A 20,495-nucleotide genomic window follows, 5' to 3' on the forward strand; every position below is an offset into this window, starting at 1 on the left:
GCTGAAGCAGATAGCTGTAACGTACTGTCTGGTCATGTTATGGATGAGAGAAGAACAGTGCATGTCCTCTTTACCGTAGATAAAGCGGCTCGGAAGTCAGCATACAACACGCCACTGGCTGACGGTATCACTCAAATACTGACCTCATTTACTGTGACCACATATTAACAGAGTCAGGCGTAGTCCTCAGCTCCCCGGGAGAGTGACCCCTATTCTTTACGATCAGCAGTGTCGGTTCCTTCACGTCAGTTTCAAATCAACAACTGAAAAGACAACGCCAACAGCTTGACGTCACTTCTCAATGTTTTCTATCATTTCGTCTTTTATCACCCTCACAGGATCGACAAACTATTTGCCGTTAGCGCAGAGAAATGGCTTTGTTTTCTTTGTCGTGTTGAAAAACAGGTAAAATGGTTCAAATTATTTACAGCTCTGAAAGGCACCCCCACGACCACGATACAAAGGTTTGGCGCATTTGATGCCAAATAACTCACCTATGCTGAAGGGTAGCCACGTTAGTTTGTTTCTTTTTGTATAAATATTGCCACTTTATTTTCACTCTTTATCCATTATCATTGATTATTTTTTCATTATCATCAATTTCTCCGTGGACTTCACGTCGCGAGAGACGCCATCTACGGCAGTAAAGGCTGCTCCTCGCATTGTAGGCTAAAAAAGCTTACAACTGTATCTCACATTATCGCATTTTTGTTTCAAAAACATGAATTTCCAAACTAAAACGACCGTTTTTACTGCGCTTTTCACAAACACGCGAACTCTAAAGTTCGAAAGCCGCCTTCACAAATGCGTTTTTTGCTGCCGTCAATCATAACTACGATCACAAGCAACGAACCTTGAAACACACAAACACATAGAACGGATTGAAATTCACCAACAACAGATCACAAACAATGACCTTTTGAACCTGTTTAAGTAAAGTTCTGTGTCCTAAGAGGTCCGCTAAGATGATTGACGGCAGCGAAAAACTAAAACTTCAGTCGGCTTTTGAACTTCAGAGCTCACGTATTATTAAAAAGCACAGTAATTTAACACACACAATGTTCGTCGCATTCTCCGTCGTTCCACAGGATAGAAGGCTTTCATTATTGTAATGGCACTGGAAAAAATCCTTATTCTGGTGCAATCCAGTTAAATAACTTCAAGGCCACTTCATAACCAAAGAAAACACCCTAAAAATAGAAATCACCAGGATTACCAAGAAGCAGAGAACAGTTTTACTTAAAAACACGAGGAAAGATGCATTTTTTTTAAACAATCCCTTCGTTAGTCTTACATTAGTGAATCGCTGGCGAGTTTTAAATCACAGTTGGGACACAGAAATCCCATTTAGGATCAGTCTTACAAGTCAAATGCTAATGTTTAATATGGACGTTTTGGGTCAGTGGTTAGAGCATCTGATCTAGAACTCGAAGGGTCATGAATTCTGTTCTCACCTGGGGGGGGGGGGGGGGAATTTTTTCTTAGCTTTCTAGTGATTGATTCTCCTTCCAAATTAATCTCCCAGACCCGAGTTGTCGAAAATGTGGATAACGCAATTCGCCACTTTTTAACGAGAAGGGAACTCGAGCCGAAATGCGTACCGCAAGTGTTTGTGGGATCATTACTGGGGACGCGCCGGTCAGCTATTATACAATTTTTTTCTGGCCTTAATAACAGTCCCAGAAGTCTTTGCGAACGTTAACTCAGCTTCCTTCTCGTTCTTAAAGTGGCAAATTAGTTTCCCAAAGACTTATCCACCGGAAAGCGTTATCCAACGTTTAGACAACCGGGGCCAGAAAAATCGAGAAGAAGTCTGCGTAAGAGGCTATGACGGTTCAACATGGACGTCTTGACGTCCAAATAAAAACCACGCCAAATAAAATCAGATTCATTCAGGACAGTCGTTCTCGCAGTTCAAACATGGGGGATTTCAAGCCTCAAAGAGGTCAGAAAGTTGCGTTGGCGTGAAGAGGAAGATGGAACAATCCTTTTTTTCTTCCTATTTGCTTTTCGCACCACTCTCCATTTCCTCTCTTCACTTACCCCGTTGACTGCAAAAGCACGCATCAACACCGGAGTTAGTCCCTTATATAGACTTGCGAGGTTTTCATTTCTAACCTAGGAAATGATTAAATAACCGAGTTAGCCCAAAATATAGATTTTACCGCAACTCATTATTTGCCAAATTTAGTGTTCTTCAACAGCTGGACAAATTCAAGAGCACTTCTTAGTAGAGAGCCATTTTCTATAAGAGTATTTGCAATAGAGTAAGGCGCTGTTCCTCCCATGTGCTCAGGTTTACAAGGGAGCTTAAGCAACGACGACGACGGCAGTGAAAACGTCACTAAAAGAGAATATGCCTTCTTTCAAACTTTATCGTGTCTATCAAGACCCGCTTATTTTGTCGAATGCGACTGTATGCAGGGTTAAAAGATAAAGGAGAATTCGTCGTCGTGTTTTCACGTCCTCCATTTCAAGTTTCACGTCCTAGTCGCACACTGGACGTCAAAGAGGTAATATATCAAGCATGAGATGCAGTGTTTCATCACCAGATGAAACACCGAGAAGAGAGTTGAAAATACGACGCGCAGCGGAGTATTTTTGACCAACTTCGAGGAGTTCCATCTGGTGATGAAACTGTGTCGAATGCTTGATATTACTTCTCAAACAAAATGATTTTAGAAAGAGAAATTAAGAGTGCAAAAAATGAGCAGTTTTTCATCTGATTTCCAAACACTCATTAAACATTTATTTTCCTTTGTATTTTCTTAATAAATTATTAATGAGTTTGAGAAGTGTCAATCAAAGGATGTTGCACGTGCAGAGCTGTTGTTTTGCTCTTAAAACCAATTGTTTCCTTTTTTCACGTTGTCGTCGTTGTGGTTCCAGACAAACAAACAAACAAGCAACAAATTGACCACAATTTTCTATATTGACTGCACTACCATAGTTTATAAGAGCGACGTCAAAATGTTATAAATGTTCTCAAGTGATCAACAAATCAGCCACGGCCAGTAAACAGCGAACTTACTAGTTCTATAAATGCATCTCTTACTCCTCTAGGATACTTTCCTTCGGGAGCTAAAAAAGAATGGTCGAGGAAGAAAATCAACTACGGAGGAAGAATAAATATAAGTCTATAACATTCTCTGCAAACAGGGAGTCTCTAAAGAGTTTGTGCAAGGGACAATTGTTACACCTTTTGATAAAAGACTAGACTTACAAGGCAGAAAAACTGTTAAGTTTAACAAAGGGCAAAGAACAACGAAAGAAGATAAGTCTTGAGGAAAGAGCATAACGAGGCTGGTTACAAAAAAGGAATTTTAAAACGTTTCACTGAACATACCTACAATTGTAGCCAGGGTAGGTTCATACTTACGGCCCTGTTATAACCAGGACGAAATTTTAACGATATGTCGTAAGGTCTTGCCATTACTTATTCAATATCCAGAATTCAATTTGAAGATAAACACACGATATGCCGTAATGTTGTTGAAACTTCTTTCCGTCAACGGAAGAGCAAAGAAAAAGCTTCCCTAGAAAATTACAGAGCCCGGTTGACTCACTGAGTCTTGCCTGTCCTCCAAATGAGCACAGAACAACGTAGGCACATCTGCACGAACTAGCAGGGGAACGGAGGAAGAACGCTCAAATAAAAACACTTGCGGACGAGCAATGCTAACAAAACTTCGGGCGAAACGTTCGACACGTGAACGCACGCGAATACGTATGTGCGTTTCAATGAGTTACCTATTTGTACACGTGATTTCAACACATCGGCGGGAAGAATGGAGAACCAGCAGATCATGCCTGTCGTACCTTATAAGGTAAAAACACACACAAACACATCAATGAAATTAACCCGAGGTGGAAAAAAGGCAAGACAACTATTTTCGCTATGCCATAAGAAACCAGGGTAGGATTTTGAATTTCTGGGGTAACGCTGTTTAAAATATCAGCCTAACAGGTCCTTCGCTTCTCATTTCCTGTTTCGGTAGTTGGCCCCAGCGCCAAGGACTTTTATCCACTGCAGCGCGCCAAATTTACAGAAGCAATTTTCCTCCTGTGAGTTTTACCCAATCAAGAACGGTTTTACTATTGGGCCGTCAATCAAACCCGATCACGCCAGATGAAACGTGCCTTGAACTATTTAACTATTTATAAATTCAATTGAGCTGTGCATTTTGTCGGCAAACATTATCGGGAACTGCAACGCGCACAAAAGTTTTAGTGGGCGTTTTTTTACTCCATTTGAGTATTTACCAAGCGAAGGCCAGTTTTTGCTGGCAGCCATGAGTCGGAAAAACATTACCGAGTTGTTTTGACAAACTTTGACACACGCGTCAGGGACGCAAATAGTTAGGGCCAAAATGACGTCACTTGTTGCGATTTTTTTTTTCAGGGGAAACAAGTTGAGCTCCCGCTCTCAGTCCTTCGCTTCTCATTTCCGGGTTCCGGTAGTTGGAAAAAAATCTACCGCTCGTGCCTCGCGCCCGTTAAAAAATATGAGCTCGACTTGTAAGCAAGTCTACTCTCTCGTTCGCTTTTGCTGCAGAAAAGATAAAAAGCCCACCACTCGCGCTTCGCGCTCAAGTCGTGAAAAATATTTGAGCCAAATTTGTAGGCTAGTCTACCTAACAGGCAGTGCTCAAACTTCTTGGGTTCGGGAGCCGAAGGAGCAAGGCTTTTGAGTTCAGTTCTAGCACACTGCAATACCTAAAAAGAGGAAATAAATCCTATAAACCTAAAGTTAATCAGTAGGTATAGATACAATTAAAGTATGAGCATAAAAAGTATCTAAAACCCATTTATATCTGACCGTTATGGGGAAAATGTTATTCTCTTTCTCTGGGCAATTGGTGGTGTTTACCAAATACAGTTCCTAGGTGTCAAAAGAAAATCTGTATTTTAGTTTTGATAAAGTGCTGCCAATTATTAACAATCCTTTAACAACCTCAAAGCAAGCGTTTGCAAACTGTTTTGATACTTAGGACCTTTCCAATTCTTAGGGTTACGACTGATTCTCCTTCTCTTTTTCTTAGATTATCTTTACATAAGTGAACAAACAAAACATACCTCCAGCAAGGATATACCTAAGCGGGTTTAAATTTTCACGGCTAGATGGAAAAAAAAGAGACAAAACTAATAGGGATCATGCTCAAAAGTAACAACTTCACATCTCGATGATATCCAAAGATGCATTCCATCGTTTTTCGGCATGGGTGGAAGTCAGGGAAGATAAATAATCAAGATATACTTGTTTGGCCATAAAAACTGATTTGAGTTTATTTCGCGAGAATCTCAATGGGGACTCCATGTGAACAGGGAGCTTAAGCGGGGACGTTTTTGAGCGACGCACATAAGTGGACATTTTGAATTCTTAGGCAGTGGTTTCGCCCAATTTTTTCCGGCAAATCGTCTTCGTTAGAGTAAAAACACTTTGCATTGCGAACATGGTAGAGTCAAGGCATATTGAAAGAGACAGGGCTTCACTTCAGGTTGACATGTGCCGCTCAGAAACGCCTGTGCTTAAGTTCCTTAATACCACGACAACGGCGGGCAACGATGATGCTTTGTTCATCAATAACAACGTGCACGGTCTCAGGTTATTGGTGATTTACCCGACCCATACATCGGTAGTACCCTCAAGTGTTACATTGCAGGGCAGATTTGGTTCTTTCTGGCCAGATAGAGACTAGGGAACGATTCGACCGGCTTCAAAAGGCGTTTACGATAAAATTTCCAGGGGATGTGGTCTAATTACTTCAGTATATTGCGTATACCTTTCTCCCTCTAAGGTGATTTTGCTAAGAATCCATTCATAGGTGAAGAAATAGCAACCCATTCCAGGAATGTCTGCAACAGACATTCACAAAATTTGTTCAATTAACTAAAAAAGGCAAAAAAAGAACGAGGCCAATATCCAGCCATTTTGACAGAAAAGCTTGGTCAACAAACGTTTTATTATACGGCCAAAGGGAAAACATATTCTAGCGGGATCAACGCGGGAAATCCCGAGAGGGCATAGGCCCATCGTGCCCGCTCATGTAGCCAATCAGAAAGCAGGCTTCGCTTCATATTAACCGCTCATGGATTCAGCGATATAATAAGAGAGAAAAATGCACGTCATTTGACTGTCAGTGTTTTACCCATTATAAATGCTTCACTTCGCTATGTGTCTACTAACCTCTGAGTAGCGTTGCGCATGTTCCTTTGTATAATGACGCTATACCTCTCTCTTTGTACAGCTGTTTCGCACAATTCAGGGGACCTTTGTACGGTCGTTCTCCTCTGGAATTTTGTTGAACCTGCAAATTTTAAAGGACGTGGCTTACACAGTGATAGTCGTTTTTACCTGTATCAGCCACTTGCGTAATTGACTATTAAGAAATTAGTGATCGATCAGTTGAGTAAAAGTTCTCAGACTATTTTAATTAGAGTCTTAACAAATAGAAACACCATAGTCAGGGGGTGAAGCCAGATTTTTCCAGAGGTAAGCACAATTTTTCAAATCTTCTTCCCTCCAACTAAAATTAAAGGTTTTTGTAAGCTTGGCTTTTGTACATGATTCTAGCATCTTTAGTACGGCGAAAGCACAAAGCATCATTCGAACATTTTTGCGGCATTTGCCCGGAAAAGTGTAACTTTTTTTCAGAGAAAATAAAAATTAATTTTATTTTTCAGAGAAAGAGAAGACTGAGTTAAAGTCAAAATTAAAAATAAATGTCAAATGCTATCCTAATAAGGCCGCTTATACGATTTTTTTTGCTGTACCATTTATGCGTTTTTGTTACTAGCGTTAAAATTAGTTTTCAAAAAACCCCTCTATGATGAACATTATCGAGCATTCAAGTGACTTTTTGGGGGGAGGACAGAGTATTTTAGTGGAAACAACGGAGCATCATGGTGGTGCATTTTAGTGGAGAAACAAGCGCATAATGAACAAAAGCCTATAGTAAGCTTAAGCTTTACGTATACTTTTGTATAAGTTTTTGTCGCCTTTTTGAGCAGTTCATTGACTAAAGCAATCAATCGCTTATTATAAATTAAGCCAACAAGCAAGGTAGGATCTCAGACTTTCATTTATAAATGAGTGACTTTTTTCACCGCTGTTTGCCACATTGTTTTTGACCGACAGAAGCAGTCACATTAACGTTATCGTGCTCTCCTTTGTCTTCTACGAAGACAGGCCCAGGTGAAAATAACACGTTCGCGCTTTAACCAAAACGCCATACCGCTTGCTATCTGCGCAAATGATTCAACCTTTCTCTGCTACCATGTTCCAGTTTTAGCTGTTTTGCATAGGTTAAACAAACGTGTATTCAATGCGAATGGGTTCGCTTTTAGACCACGAAGCCGTGAACGTTTTCTTGTAATTAACGTTTGATTACTTGGTAAGAAAATGATTCCACCTTTCTGTTACCACGTTCCAGTTTGGGTAACAGAACCCAGAATGGGTTCAGGTAAAGTTTTTACTGGTGTCTTGTTACCTTGACCGTTTATAAGTCGGGTACTTCTCTAAGACGGATAGTCAGGGCCGGTTCCGAAGGTTTCCCTCTTAGAGTTAAAGTGACCCGAGCCAGTATTTTTGTACGCATACCTTACATCTTTTTTTTTTTTTTTAAAAATCAGCTTAGTCGTTATTGAAAATCCACTATATATAACACATGCATTATAGGTAGATGGAACTTTATTATTATGAAATTCTTTTTTCGCGATCAGAATAAATATAACGTGTACACACCATAACAGATTTATTTCTAAGCCGGTATAAAAATCAGTCAGGGTATAGTATAAATCTGCTTGTAGCCTGCTTTGCAGAGGGTTGACGAGTTATGCCATTCGCCTAGCGTGCTCGTTTCGGCTCATTGCTTTAAGAACGAGTTATGTTTTTTGTGTAGCGTGCTTGTTTTGACTCATCGCTTTAAGAACGACTTATGTTACATGTGAACCGTGCTTGTTTCGACTCATGGCTTTAAGAACGAGTTATGTTGCATGTTAGGCTTGCCAGTCTCAGCTTAGGGCTTAAAGAACGAGTTATGTTACACGTGCAGTGTGCTTGCTTTGACTCATGGCGCGACGAGACTTCCTGAGATTCCATCGGAATCGATGTGTTTCCAATGGATCCGATGGACTCCATCGGACGACTTTCCAACCTTCCTCAAAGTATTGTTTACACTTCCGGTTTCATCTTATGACTAAACTTCCGGTAACTCAAGTGGACTCTACTCTACTTCCGGTTTCATTTTTCGACTAGACTCTGTCGGACTCCAGGTTTTGTCCACTGGAATCTGGTCAAGAGTATTGGACATGTGTGAACGCAGGTTTTCTAATTGAATTCTTGGGCGAAATTTTTTTTTTTTTGCCCTCGTCTCAACTTTCTCGCCGAACTCGCGCGCAAACACTTGCTATGCAGGTTAGCGTGCTACGTATAAGCAAGAAAGGAATATAAATTACTTGCTGCCATCTGTAAAGTATAATTGTTATCAAAGAACCGATTGCACGACAATTTTTGTATATAGTATCAGCGGGTGCAGGAACTATGCTTTCCTAAAACGCAGATCAGAGCATCATCGCCCTACCTGGTAGCCTAGCCATTTATCCCAGCTACCGAGAGACAGTCTCCTTGTATTTAGGCTCATTGGTTACGGTTACGGGTATTTTACCTGCACCCACACACCGTATATGGTCGTGGTCATGTGCAAGTGTTTTTCGGGAAATTTGACATTCTTTCAATTCAAGGCAGGGGTATAGTCTGCTAAGCAGCCGTTCTTTGTGTCGTCACGCAAAGCTCCTGTGAGGAGGAACGTTGCGTGACGGCACTAAACACGGCTGTGAAGCAGACTAACTAGGCGGCGTATTGAACGCGGAAAATGTATCTTGAGGTCTGTTGCTCTTTCACAATATACTTCGAACGGTAAGTCGGGTTTCATATTGAAACGATGGTTCTTGTAACATTCAAAACGCATTTATAAGATTTTAAACCAGGACTGGTGAGTTAACTTCTGATTCAGAGAGCCGTTTCGCCCAGCGTCATTGCTTATAAATAGGGATTTCTAAATAGCCACAATATAGAGTTCAAGTATCCCATATACGGCAAACGGCAAACGGCAAACGGCAAACGGCAGATTCCGTTGAGAATTTCTCAAAATAGAAAATGAGCCGATAAAAACAGCTCAAAACAATCCTTATGGATAAAAAATTGCGCGAAACTGCTAATTTACAGGTTGAAATAATGAACAGTAAACGATAAGTATAGGGGAAACTTGGTCACACAGTACAAATTCGCGTTTGCCGTTCGACGTAAACGTGATGCTTAACATCTCCAATATCAACTATACGTCGAATGTAGCTAACTTTCAGTTTCTCCTTTGGACGTTTGTCTTGTGCTTGTTAGCTGAAAAGTGGTGAACTTTACAGTGATCCAATTACGGCAGTGCCTGATACAAGCGGAAGTCGAAATCATATTCGTACATTTTGAAACTTCCAAGTCAAATTATTTGCTGAAAGAGCTGATTTCGTCGAACGTAATTTCTCAGTTTAGACATCACATACATAAACAACTCGTCGACAGAATTCAAAATTATGTCATTAGCATTATATCAACAGGACTATAATAACTTCTGGTTCGCAGTACATGGCAAACGGGCGGACTACACGTGTTTAATTTGGGGACTTTACTGATTATTTCTTTTTCGTTTTGACCACTTTTCTAAATTTTATTTCTGTAATGACACACTTAAGAGTTGACGGTTGATTAATTCAATGTCCTGAAATAAAGCAATGCAATGACATTTTTATTACATGCAAACCACAAAAGACGTGCTCCCATGCAAACTACCCTTAGGGTGAATTTAAACAAATGTCTTTCTACATGCTTTGTGCAATTTATGCGCTTGAGCAATTGTCTTTTGTAGAAATCATCATAAAGCCTCATTAACACTTACAAAGGTTTCCTTAAAAACATCTTCCGTTGAAGCGAAAATAGAAAATACGGTAATGTGATATTATACATTTTTGTCAAAACTCTACACTCTCAATTTCCCTGCAGTTTGTGAACCCAAAACAAAAGATTATCCACGGTCAGAGAGCTCCCAAAATAGAATGCAGTACCGTTGTTTCCATCTTTAATTTGCAGCCCTCAATTCATAACACTAGAAAAACGTTAAGACTAAATGTAATCCTGACTCACGCCCGCTTTCAAAGCCTGGAGTTGTCTATAGGCAGTTTTATTCCAAACCTGATCGGTGACCGCGATTATGCGTGCGTGTGTTATTGGTTAGGGGGATTAGATGGAATGTTTTGGTTGCTTCACCTGTCTAATTAGATTTTAATGGTTTGTCTTTCAAGAATATTAAGAACGGAATAAAGAGTGCATTTAACAATGGCATCAGCAACCAACCCAGACCCAGTTGAAGAGCTAGTTGCAGAAACACTGGAGAACTTAACTATTAAAGAATTTGGAGGTGAGCCAAAAACGTTTGAGGAGCTTTCAAGCCCAGAAAAGTTCTTAAACTGGCAGTTTCCGAGTTGGAAGTACAACAATGAGACTGTAATGATTCCCCCTGTCTTCACTCCTTCCCAACTTGGCCTGACTGTTTCCAGAGGAGGGCAATATCGTCACCAAGATGAAGTTAACATCATTGGAATAAGAGGTGAGGATCTAGTCTACAATCGTTTGCAACAAATAGGCCAAGCGAATAAGCTAGGAATGTTCGTTATTCATGACTTCAAACTCGAACATATCAAAAAATGGAACGAAGGATGTAAAGGCGAAAGGCCCGAAGACCAAGTACCAAAGCCGCCCAAATCAGCAGGGCAAAGCGATTTTATTGTTTTTCACCATAAAAAGGGAGTTATTCTGGTTGAGGTGAAAAATATAAGGGAAACAATTGAAGAAGGTGCTCAAAAATGTTCTAATCTGGATAAGGAGATCAAAGACGCTAGGGAAAACCAGCTGAAACGATGCAAAGAAACAGTAGTGGCTTTTGCTAGATCTTTTTCTGACAGTGAACAGAAGAGTGACATAGACCCATTTCCAGTCCGCATGGTTATAGCACTGCCCTCGACCAAGAAATGTACTGTACATGAATGTCCAGATGACACTTTGTTCATATACCAGGAAGACCTGAAAAGTCTTGAAAGCTTCTGGTGCTGGTGGAATGACAAAATCGAGACAGATGAGTCAGTGGCTACCACAGTGGACAACAACAAGGCCTATGAGCTCGCATTGTCACGAGTCTTGGCGGTACGACATTTGGGTCCCATAAGCGAGAATGAGTACACAGCTATCACAAGTCACACTTTAAAAAACTTTAAGCACCTAGAGAATCTGGCTGAACACTACTGGACGATTAGAGAAACCGAACATCCCCATCTCTTTCGGTGGTGTCAAGACATGTTCCAAGTTACAGAATCTCACAGTGAGCTTTCTGGTGAAAAAGTCTTAAAAAAACAATGTTTTGCTGCTTTAGGGAGTCTTGGCATTCCTGAAAAGGGAAACCTTCACAAGAATCTCAATAGGAGTCTCTCCGATAAAATGTTCTTGTGGGGTGAAAAGCCAACAGTTGAGGACGAAAACGTTTTCCAGTACCTCTCAGTGAAGTACATTATGGACATGGCCAGCATTGTCAGCTACATGAACAGAGCCAATGAGGCATCGAAAGAAACGACCTTGACTGTACCAGACACAACTCTGAAGGACCTCAACCTGGATAACACGGACACAATTAACTGTCTGAATGAACTTTCAAAGCGCTTAGCCAAACAACAAAGCAAGTTTTTATTGGGCGAGCATTGCACAAACCTCGATGTAGAATTATACAGCAGCCTTTCTGAGGGAGACATAAGAATCCAGCCACTTCGTGGCAAGAGACAATGGGCGCCGATTTTTACTGTGGAACAGCTTGCTGTGTTTGAAGGACCAAAGAAACAACTCATAATCGGCGGACCGGGGAGTGGAAAAACAGAATTAATGAGGTCTAAAGCCTTGCTTCTCAGCCAGCAATCCAAAGGAGAACAAAGCATTCTCTATTTGATTCAATTGCCAGAAAAAGAAAAGACTGTCTTCCCAAACGCTATGAGACAGTATTTTAAACAAAACAAGGCAAAAAATATTCACGTAAAGACGATTGATCTCGAAGATGAAACCCTTGAAGAGAAAAGGGCACAGAGAAGAGGACAATGCTCCCAAAGAGGAGTGCAAGAATACGATCATATCTTGATTGATGACCTATGGATCGTTCAGGAATATGATCATATCTTTATTGACGAACTATGGATTGGTTCAAAGAAACGATACCAGATGCAAGAGGACTCTGACGCAAGCAGCGTCATTGATGAGCTACGTATTGTAAAGGAGGCACTCGAGAAGAATGTCAACGGCTACGTTTGGATGAGTTCTGTCTTTGACTACAAGAAACAGCTCTTTGAAGATGAAAAAAGCAGAGAAGAGATTGAACGGCTGCTAAAAGCCCAAAAGTTACAAGGAAAAGAAAACCCACTTTATAGAACCCTCAGCACTCCTTCCCTCTTGGAGACATTACAAAGAAATGGTGGAGTTGTGAGCCGGATCAAGCACTTGCTTAGAAGCACAAACAACATTGTAAAACTATTGCAGGATTATAGTGCCCTCTACTTCGACCGAGATTTCCCTTACGGCACAGACAAAATGCTCAACCACAACGTGGAAGGTCAAGACATAAGCTGGATCGCAGTCCAACCACAAAGACGTAGCGACACCACTTCACAAGACAGGGAAGAACTTGTCAGGCTAATGTACAAAGAGTGCGCAAAAGTCGTTAATAAAGCACTAGGTTCCACTTCAAAATTACGACCACCATCGATGAAAGCAAAGAATCTGCAGCTCTTCTCTGGAGACATAATGGTCGTAAATTTCGTCGCCAGATATGGAACAGAGAACAACCTGGGCGACGAGCTACGAAACCAGGGAGTACAATTCCATGAGCTGACAGCAAAAGGGGCAGTTCCTGAAGATTATCCAAGATGGTCTTGCGACAAGGTATGCCTTTTACAGTCAAATTCAAGATTTGATTCTACCCTTATTGACGGAACTGAGTGGCCTATGGTGGTTATACTTCACACATCTGAATTGCTGTTGAAATCTCTTCGCAACTACGATACATTCATAGCCATGTTCAGAGCACAGGCAAAACTTGTCGTTTTATCAGATTCATGGAGATCTTCCGAAGAATTCTTAAAAGTTATAGACGAAAAGATTAAATGATCAGGAAGAGGAAAAACAACCATAACTTCGGTGCACGATTTCTCGAGCACTGATTGGTCGAGAGTTAAGATATGACTTGAAGGTGACGCAATTTGTTTTTCTCTTCCTTCGGCGCTCGATTTTCCGAGAAACTTCAACGGAAATGGACGTCAAAAACTGTCAATGTTTTTGCAAAAAACAAATAGACAACAATTTTTCATGATTTATACTCTAGCAACTAGTGACTGGCGAGGGAGAAGCCATGTTGTCCGAGCCAGCGCTCGACCACTAACTTATAACTGACTAACTTAAATACTCTTCTCAACAATAGAAAAGTTAATGTCCTCGAAATGTTCAAAAATTTGCAATGAAGTAACCCGCCTGCGGCTCGTAGCCCCACTTAAGTACTGAACATTTGTCGTCATTTATTGCGGGCGACAAGAGGAGCTCGCAATCCTAATCTCCAGGTTGCTATTACGCATGCGTCGCACGTACGTGGCCAGCATTCGTTTGGACTTCCACTAAGAATCAATGGAATGTACAAAACGCAATTTGATCACGCGCGTTTCAACCTTTTACCCCTCGTAATTTAATCACGCTTTTTTGACCATCTGTCACGTGAAACTTATGCGTTGGAGCGAAAGAATTTGGACCTCCGATCGTTGTAGCCCGCACTCCTTAACCGCTGGTTATTGCTAGTATATTATTAGTATTGCAGGCGTTAAGAATCCAATGCATGCGGTCGACTGCATATCAAAGTTTGTCTTAGATCTCTGTTGATCGCAAATGTTTTTCTTCTTCTTTTCTGTTGGTGTTTAATGATCATAACCTTTATATTTTCTGTTAGTGCTAAAGTTTTCCTTCTGTTTTTTGTTGGTCGTCAATGTTTGGACTTTTTCAGATCAAGCAAATCTTACTATTGTTTATTGTTCGCTGTGATTACTCCGCAACCAAGTATGCCCAGTGTTTTGTGCCCTTTTGTCCTGCTTTAATTGTTAATTTGTGTCAAAAAGAAAAGTGTCTGATCCAGGAACAGAAAACTCGTCTAAGAACGAACTTCGCTGTGAGATTTATTATTACGGGTAAAATGAAAATTCTTTAGGCAACAATTCTTATCTTGTTTAAGTGGCGATAATAGGGAAACCAAAGTTTTATTCGCCCAATGGAAATCGCCGTAACTAACTTGTATAATCCTATCGACAATACAACGTTTTTTATGACTGCAAGCCTTTTTTAATTAATTCATATTTATTTGTTAATTCGTAGTGTATTTATTTTTTCTTTATTTACTTTTTTAAAGACCTCCCGCAAGAATCTTCATTTTTGAAGGAGGTGGGTTCATGGACAAAGAAGAAGTAAAATAACTAATGTCCAAGACAAGAAATTCGGTCGTTCAAATGTTAGATCGCGCTATCCACTGGATAAATCACTCTCCAGCAACCTTTTGAAAAACTGAAGCCTGGTATATATGTTACAGGTCAAAATTAAATTCAGGTTAAAATTTTTTAACTTAGGTTGATTTTCAATTCCCTTTGTCTCAGCCCTAATCCATGAATCATTAGGGCTAGGAGACTAAAGAAACATAGAATCAACCTAGGCTAAAAATTGAAAATTTTGAATTTAATTTTCACCTGTAAGATATACATGAACGGTTTTAAAGCCTTGAACTGGAAGAAATGCTACCTGATCGGGCACTTAACAAAAAAAAAGTGATAGAGAGAGAGATTAAAAAAAGAATGTTCCGGTCGTTTACATTTAAGTTACATTGCTGTATTAATTGTCAAATCTTACCTGTAGAAGACATTTAATTCTATCACAAGGAACAATCAGAATTGCTCCACAGGCCCCAGAGAACATTCCAGCAGTAAAGTTCTGGAAATTTCTAGTTTTTCAGAAAGATGTAACAGTCACTACTCATATATGCATCAAGCTCGGGAAAAACCTTCTATTTCTGCCTTAAAAATGGGAACTATCAAAACATATACGATATACTGGTACTCTTAAAATGTATTTCGTAAGGTATACTCTCTATCCTCTGTATGACCTTCAATGCACGGTATTAAATATTCTGAACAATACAGTGGAATACCAGACTTGTTCCCAATTGCCACTTATTTATTCCCGCAAAGGAATATGGCAAGGCAATTTGATGGGCACAAAAGTGCCCGTTAAAGAGGGTGAAAAAGCTCCGCATTTTTCTTCCTTCCTTCCCTTGATGCACCGCAATCTCACTAAATCCTTCCCATTAATCACAGTGCATACACAGGAGCGACTGAATACGAGTCTGGTGCAATACAGATTCTTTGATCCACCATCCAACACCCAAACACCTCAACAACAAGAACATGGACTGTAGCTAACATTTTACAACCACTAGCTTCTTGGTGTCTGGATATTGACACTGAGGTTGGATAACAAACTTGTCCACCTTGTTTTTGATACACCTTTCCTTTTTATATCCTAATGAGACACTCTTGCTAATATAGATTCCATAAATGCACCCACAAAAATCTTAATAAAATCAGACTGCCATAATTATTGCAAGGTAATTAATGTACACAAAACCACTCACGTGGGAATTCCATGAGGGTCCAACATTTGCCACTTCCTACCCATGGTAACTGCCCAGAACTGCCAGCACAGATAGGGGTGGAGAAGGCAACTGGAGTTAGAAGACCCTTGAATAATCCTGATACACCCTGAACACAGGAAAATACTCTAACTACATGTATATTTACATAAAAAATGCTTCCTTAGACTTGCAGGTGCGGATCCATACCGGTTTCCACCATTTCCCAGAAACTGGTCAGATTTTTCATAGGAAATATACTTTTAGTAAATAACTAAACTTTCAAAGTGGAAATCTGGAAAATGGTTTGGATAATCAGTACATATCTTGTCCGAATGACTTATAAACCCAGGAAAGGGGACTTTGGGGAGTTAAAATCTGAAAAAAACTCCCCAGGGGAACATGCCCCCAGATCAGACCCCCCTGTAACTTGAAGAAACTTACACTTCAGGCACTCGTTTAGGAAATCAGTCAGTATTTATTCTACACATATATGTAGATCCGCGTCTGGACTTGTGTGTTTTGATCTTCACAAACTACTTATTATACCCATTAAAGCCATACAGTGCTCGCACATGGTGTCTGAGCACTGGTATGAAATGGTGTTGTTTTCGTGCATACCCAATACATAACTGTGTAGCACACACTTGCTACATTTTGTCATGCTGGGCCCCATTTTGAAAGGTAACAGAAGCAGGAAGCTTATATATGGGTATACAAATGAGTGGATTGCCTCAGGACAGAAATGAGTGCACAAGGAACACCTGCACCACACCCAAATTCTGGTGTGGATTCTTAAAAGAAAGGTGTTTTCACATTATTATTAAGTACTGTGTAGTGACAGGCTGTTTGCCTGGGCACCAAGTGTGAAAGAACAACCTCATACAGTCCGAGTCAGTCTTGGTCAAGAGAAAAAGACTTGACATGACAAAATCAATATAAAGACATTTAAACGTTTAATCATATAATTCCAGTTGTTCTTAAATCTTATTGGCTTCTAAGAATGCTGCCATATTTACTACAAAAACAACAGAGCTGGATATGTTATTGAGCAAGCTATTTTGAACACGCAAAAAAGTCAGTCACACCAACAGAGGATATGGGACACAAGGCTTTCATGAAACCCTACTGTCTTTCAGTTACTGTCAATGTATAAGTGTTGGTGTCACCATTACATTGGTGTCAGAGTGTAAGATGTACTTTATACAAACCTCATTATGCACTGTCTTTCGAAGGCAATCTAGGGTTCCTCTAAACAGAGGCTCTTCCCCAGGTTTTGGTAATGGCGTAGTTTGAATACGAACCTGTTTAAAGTAAGGTTCACTTAAAATTAAGCACTAACAATGAAAAGTTTTACACTCAACATTATTATATTTGTTTGAGTTAAATGACTTAATTCTTCCCTTTAGTTCCCTCTAGTTCTAGCACAGAAGTATTATGCATGTCAAGTTAACAGTCTGTATCTCTCTCATGCAGTTGCAAAAAGAGAGCCTGAAAAAAAATTCAGGCTCGCTGGGATTGGAACCCTGGCCTCTGCAATCTGTTCTGCAATCAGGACAGAACGAAATCGACACTCGATAAAAATTGAACATAATTGATCTTAATCGATACTAATGAAATGACTAATCTCAAACATTGATAGGAATTGATTGCTCCCTTTCTTGAGATTATCGATTATGATCGATTTTTTGTAATAAGCTATTGATTTTAATTGATCTGTTCGACAAGTATCAAAATCACAATGAAAGAAGATTGCCTGTGTTGATTCGCGTTCAATTTTTTTTTTCAGTTTTAGTGCTGGTATCTTTGCCTCTCACAGCTCACCTTCATTCATGTTGTTACTTTACTCTCCCCTGATTGTTTGGTTTAACAAATCCACAGAAGGGAGAGAAAGTAGAAGCTCATACCTGCCAGGATGTTAGTATAGCAAGTCGGATTAGGCACTGGATACATGTGGACAAAGTTGACTAAAGATTATATGCACTGAGATTACTGATTACACTGATTACTGATTATCAATGAGAAAGAGTTAATGTCATTATTTGCAGTCACTGGCTTACAATCTAAACAAATCGGTGCTTGACCAGTGCTCGAAATTCTTCAAGAAAAAGCCACACTCTTTTTAAAGATGTCTTCAGCTCTCTACCTCTCCTTTAATTTGCTAACTAAAGGCAGGGAATACAATGCGTGTGAAATTTTTAATTTTTCAATTTTTCCTGTACATTAGTTGGTGATATTCAATACTCAAGGAATGGGGAACTGAGCACTTCAGGATTTTCTTAATGCTGCTTAAGGCTGGAATATGAATATTAAAAATCCATACATTCATACAATAGAGATAATAAATACTGACCAATTCCCAGTTATGAGCTTGCTAGCTGAATTTGTTAGAACACCGCAACAGTATTGCAGAGGTCAGGATTTGAGGCAAGCCTGAATTCTCTGCAACTCCCCCAAGATGGAAGTACCCCAACACCGCGCAGGGCTGTCATTAAGGTGCGGGGGCCGAGGATTTCCCCCCGGTTGCTAAGAACGCGGCCCCCAGCCACTTTCGTATGAAAATGGAAGAAAAATAGAACCAAAAGAAATTCCCTGTTTGATTCCCTGCCTACTTGTTGTATTTACTCGCCAACTTGAAAACTTAGGGGGTGTTAACATGAGAAAACTTGCACCGGCGCGAGTTTCATACCAGGATGACTTTGTGATTTTGTATCACGTTTACATGTTGACTGGGCCATTTCCTATCTTTTTAGTTGAAGGTACAATTCATATTGATAAAATACACGTGTGAATCAAAATCGCAAATATTACGCATGCGCTACCCGTTCCAGTCTACCAGTAGACAGATTTCACACCGAAACGGGCAATCGTTTCGTGTTTACATGATACAAGATTTCGTACCAGGGTGAAATTCTCGCCCCGGTACACGAACCGGGGTGGGGTGACTCAAGCTGGCATGACATTTTTGTGGTGGTATCATGTCAACAAATATAGAGCCATGAGAGGGAACCGGAGTGAACTCGCTCGGGGCAAAAGTCGCCCCGGTGTCATCGGGGTGGGGGGGACTGCCATATATGGGCTTTATAGGTATGTGCGGCTGTGAAGGGTATGGTTTTCAAGCAGTTTACTCTAGGACAGGGTATATAAATCAGAGCGTTTGAGTCTAGAATAGGGTATCATTTTTTAAGAAACTGATCAGTTGGTTGAAGATTTTATCTAGACGAGGGAAACAGGTACTCTAGGATAGGGGGATTTGGGAAGTTTACTCTAGTATAGGGTAGCAAAATTTAGCTCAGCTAGCTCTGGTATAGGTTAAGGGTTCCAGGGTCCCAGCGGCACATCCCCACCCAGAAATTCCTGAAGTACCCCCCCGGGGGTGTCATGTAAACATCCCCTTAGTGACAGCCCTGACCGGGGATGAAATTGAGGTATCGATTCCCGAGAGCAATTCGCCGGCCTTTTGTTGCTTTCAATCGATTAGGCTCACTTCAGCAGTATTAAGATGAGATTGGAAAAAGAGACTACGTTACATTACAGGGTCGTTAATTAAACCAATTAAAGAAATGTGGTGAAACATAAAGCTTACAAGCTTACACATATTAATTACACGACCAGTTTACTCGTTGAATGTTGTCTTTGAGACTTTGACACAGAAAATAGAAAGACTCTGTATATCACGCTACTTGATTTTGTCATTTAACTTCGGTGTACAAACAACTAATTAACAAACAAAAGCTTCAACACAGGAAGAAGTTGCTGAATATAAGCTTTAATACTGTATACCGACCTTGATAGTGTCCAGTGGATGACCAATGCTAACTCCGACAACTCCCCCAATACCGCCGGCCAGAAAGCTCCTTAAGCCAGAAGCGCTCCGACCTTGCTCGCTTTCATTGCTCTCTGATTCTATAGTAACTCTACTGGGAGACAGTACAGTTTCCTGTAACTGCTGATCAGAGGTTTCCATTTGATTCAATAACGAGGAGACATGTTGCCATGACCGTGACTTACGATTGCCGGCTCTACGTACGTTGCGTTACACAAACTGTTGTCTGCAACGGGGGAGGGGTGGATTATGGTCAAGATCTCAAGTTCTCTTAGGGCCTGTTTACGTGGAGTGGGGGACCCCGGTCTAGATGGGTTGGTTTCTTTTGTTTTTACGCTCTGGGGGACACAAAACAAAAGAAACTTACCCCACTAGACCGGGGTCTCCCAGTCCATGTAAACAGGGTCTTAGTATGTGTCGCCCGGGCGGGGGGGGGGGGGGGGGGGTGCCTATACCAGAGCTAGTTTAAGTGAATTTTGCTACCCTATACTAGACTAAACTCCCCAAATCCTCCCCTATCCTAGAGTAGCTGTTTTCCAGAAACAACTGAGGTCACTAGTACATTCCAGCCAAAACAAAAACCGATTTGATTTTTTTATATTCTTGAGTGGCAATTCCCGGTTTTCCTAGTCTAGACTAAAATCTTCAGCCAATTGATCAGTTTAAATGGAAAATGATACCCTCTTCTAGACCCAAACTCTCTGATTTATATGATCCCAGAGTAAACTGCTTGAAAGCCATACCCTTCACAGCGGCACTTACCTATATAGCCCATATATGGCAGTACCCGCCCCCGCCCAGGATGTGTTGTGAGATCATGAGAGAAGGTATATATAGTTTTCGAAGGTCTTGAACCTGAGATACGGATACTGAGG

General features: G+C 40.6%; 1 protein-coding gene and 1 pseudogene across 1 annotated transcript; one reads left to right on the forward strand and one right to left on the reverse strand.

Annotated features, from left to right (window-relative positions):
* Positions 1–180: 180 nt before the first annotated feature.
* On the reverse strand, positions 181–19,811 carry LOC140931135 (mitochondrial carnitine/acylcarnitine carrier protein-like; annotated as a pseudogene).
* LOC140931134 (uncharacterized) lies at positions 10,345–15,724 on the forward strand. The gene has a single exon (XM_073380884.1). It carries the CDS (start codon positions 10,385–10,387, stop codon positions 13,244–13,246), a length of 2,862 nt encoding a protein of 953 aa, XP_073236985.1. The 5' UTR covers positions 10,345–10,384; the 3' UTR covers positions 13,247–15,724.
* Positions 19,812–20,495: the final 684 nt, after the last annotated feature.

The sequence above is a fragment of the Porites lutea genome, chromosome 3 (assembly GCF_958299795.1).
Source record: "Porites lutea chromosome 3, jaPorLute2.1, whole genome shotgun sequence".
Taxonomy (NCBI): Eukaryota; Metazoa; Cnidaria; class Anthozoa; order Scleractinia; family Poritidae; genus Porites; species Porites lutea.

What these genes read in the sequence shown, in the direction of transcription:
- LOC140931134 (XM_073380884.1), top strand. Translation starts at nt 10,385, where the DNA reads ATGGCATCAGCAACCAACCCAGACCCAGTTGAAGAGCTAGTTGCAGAA.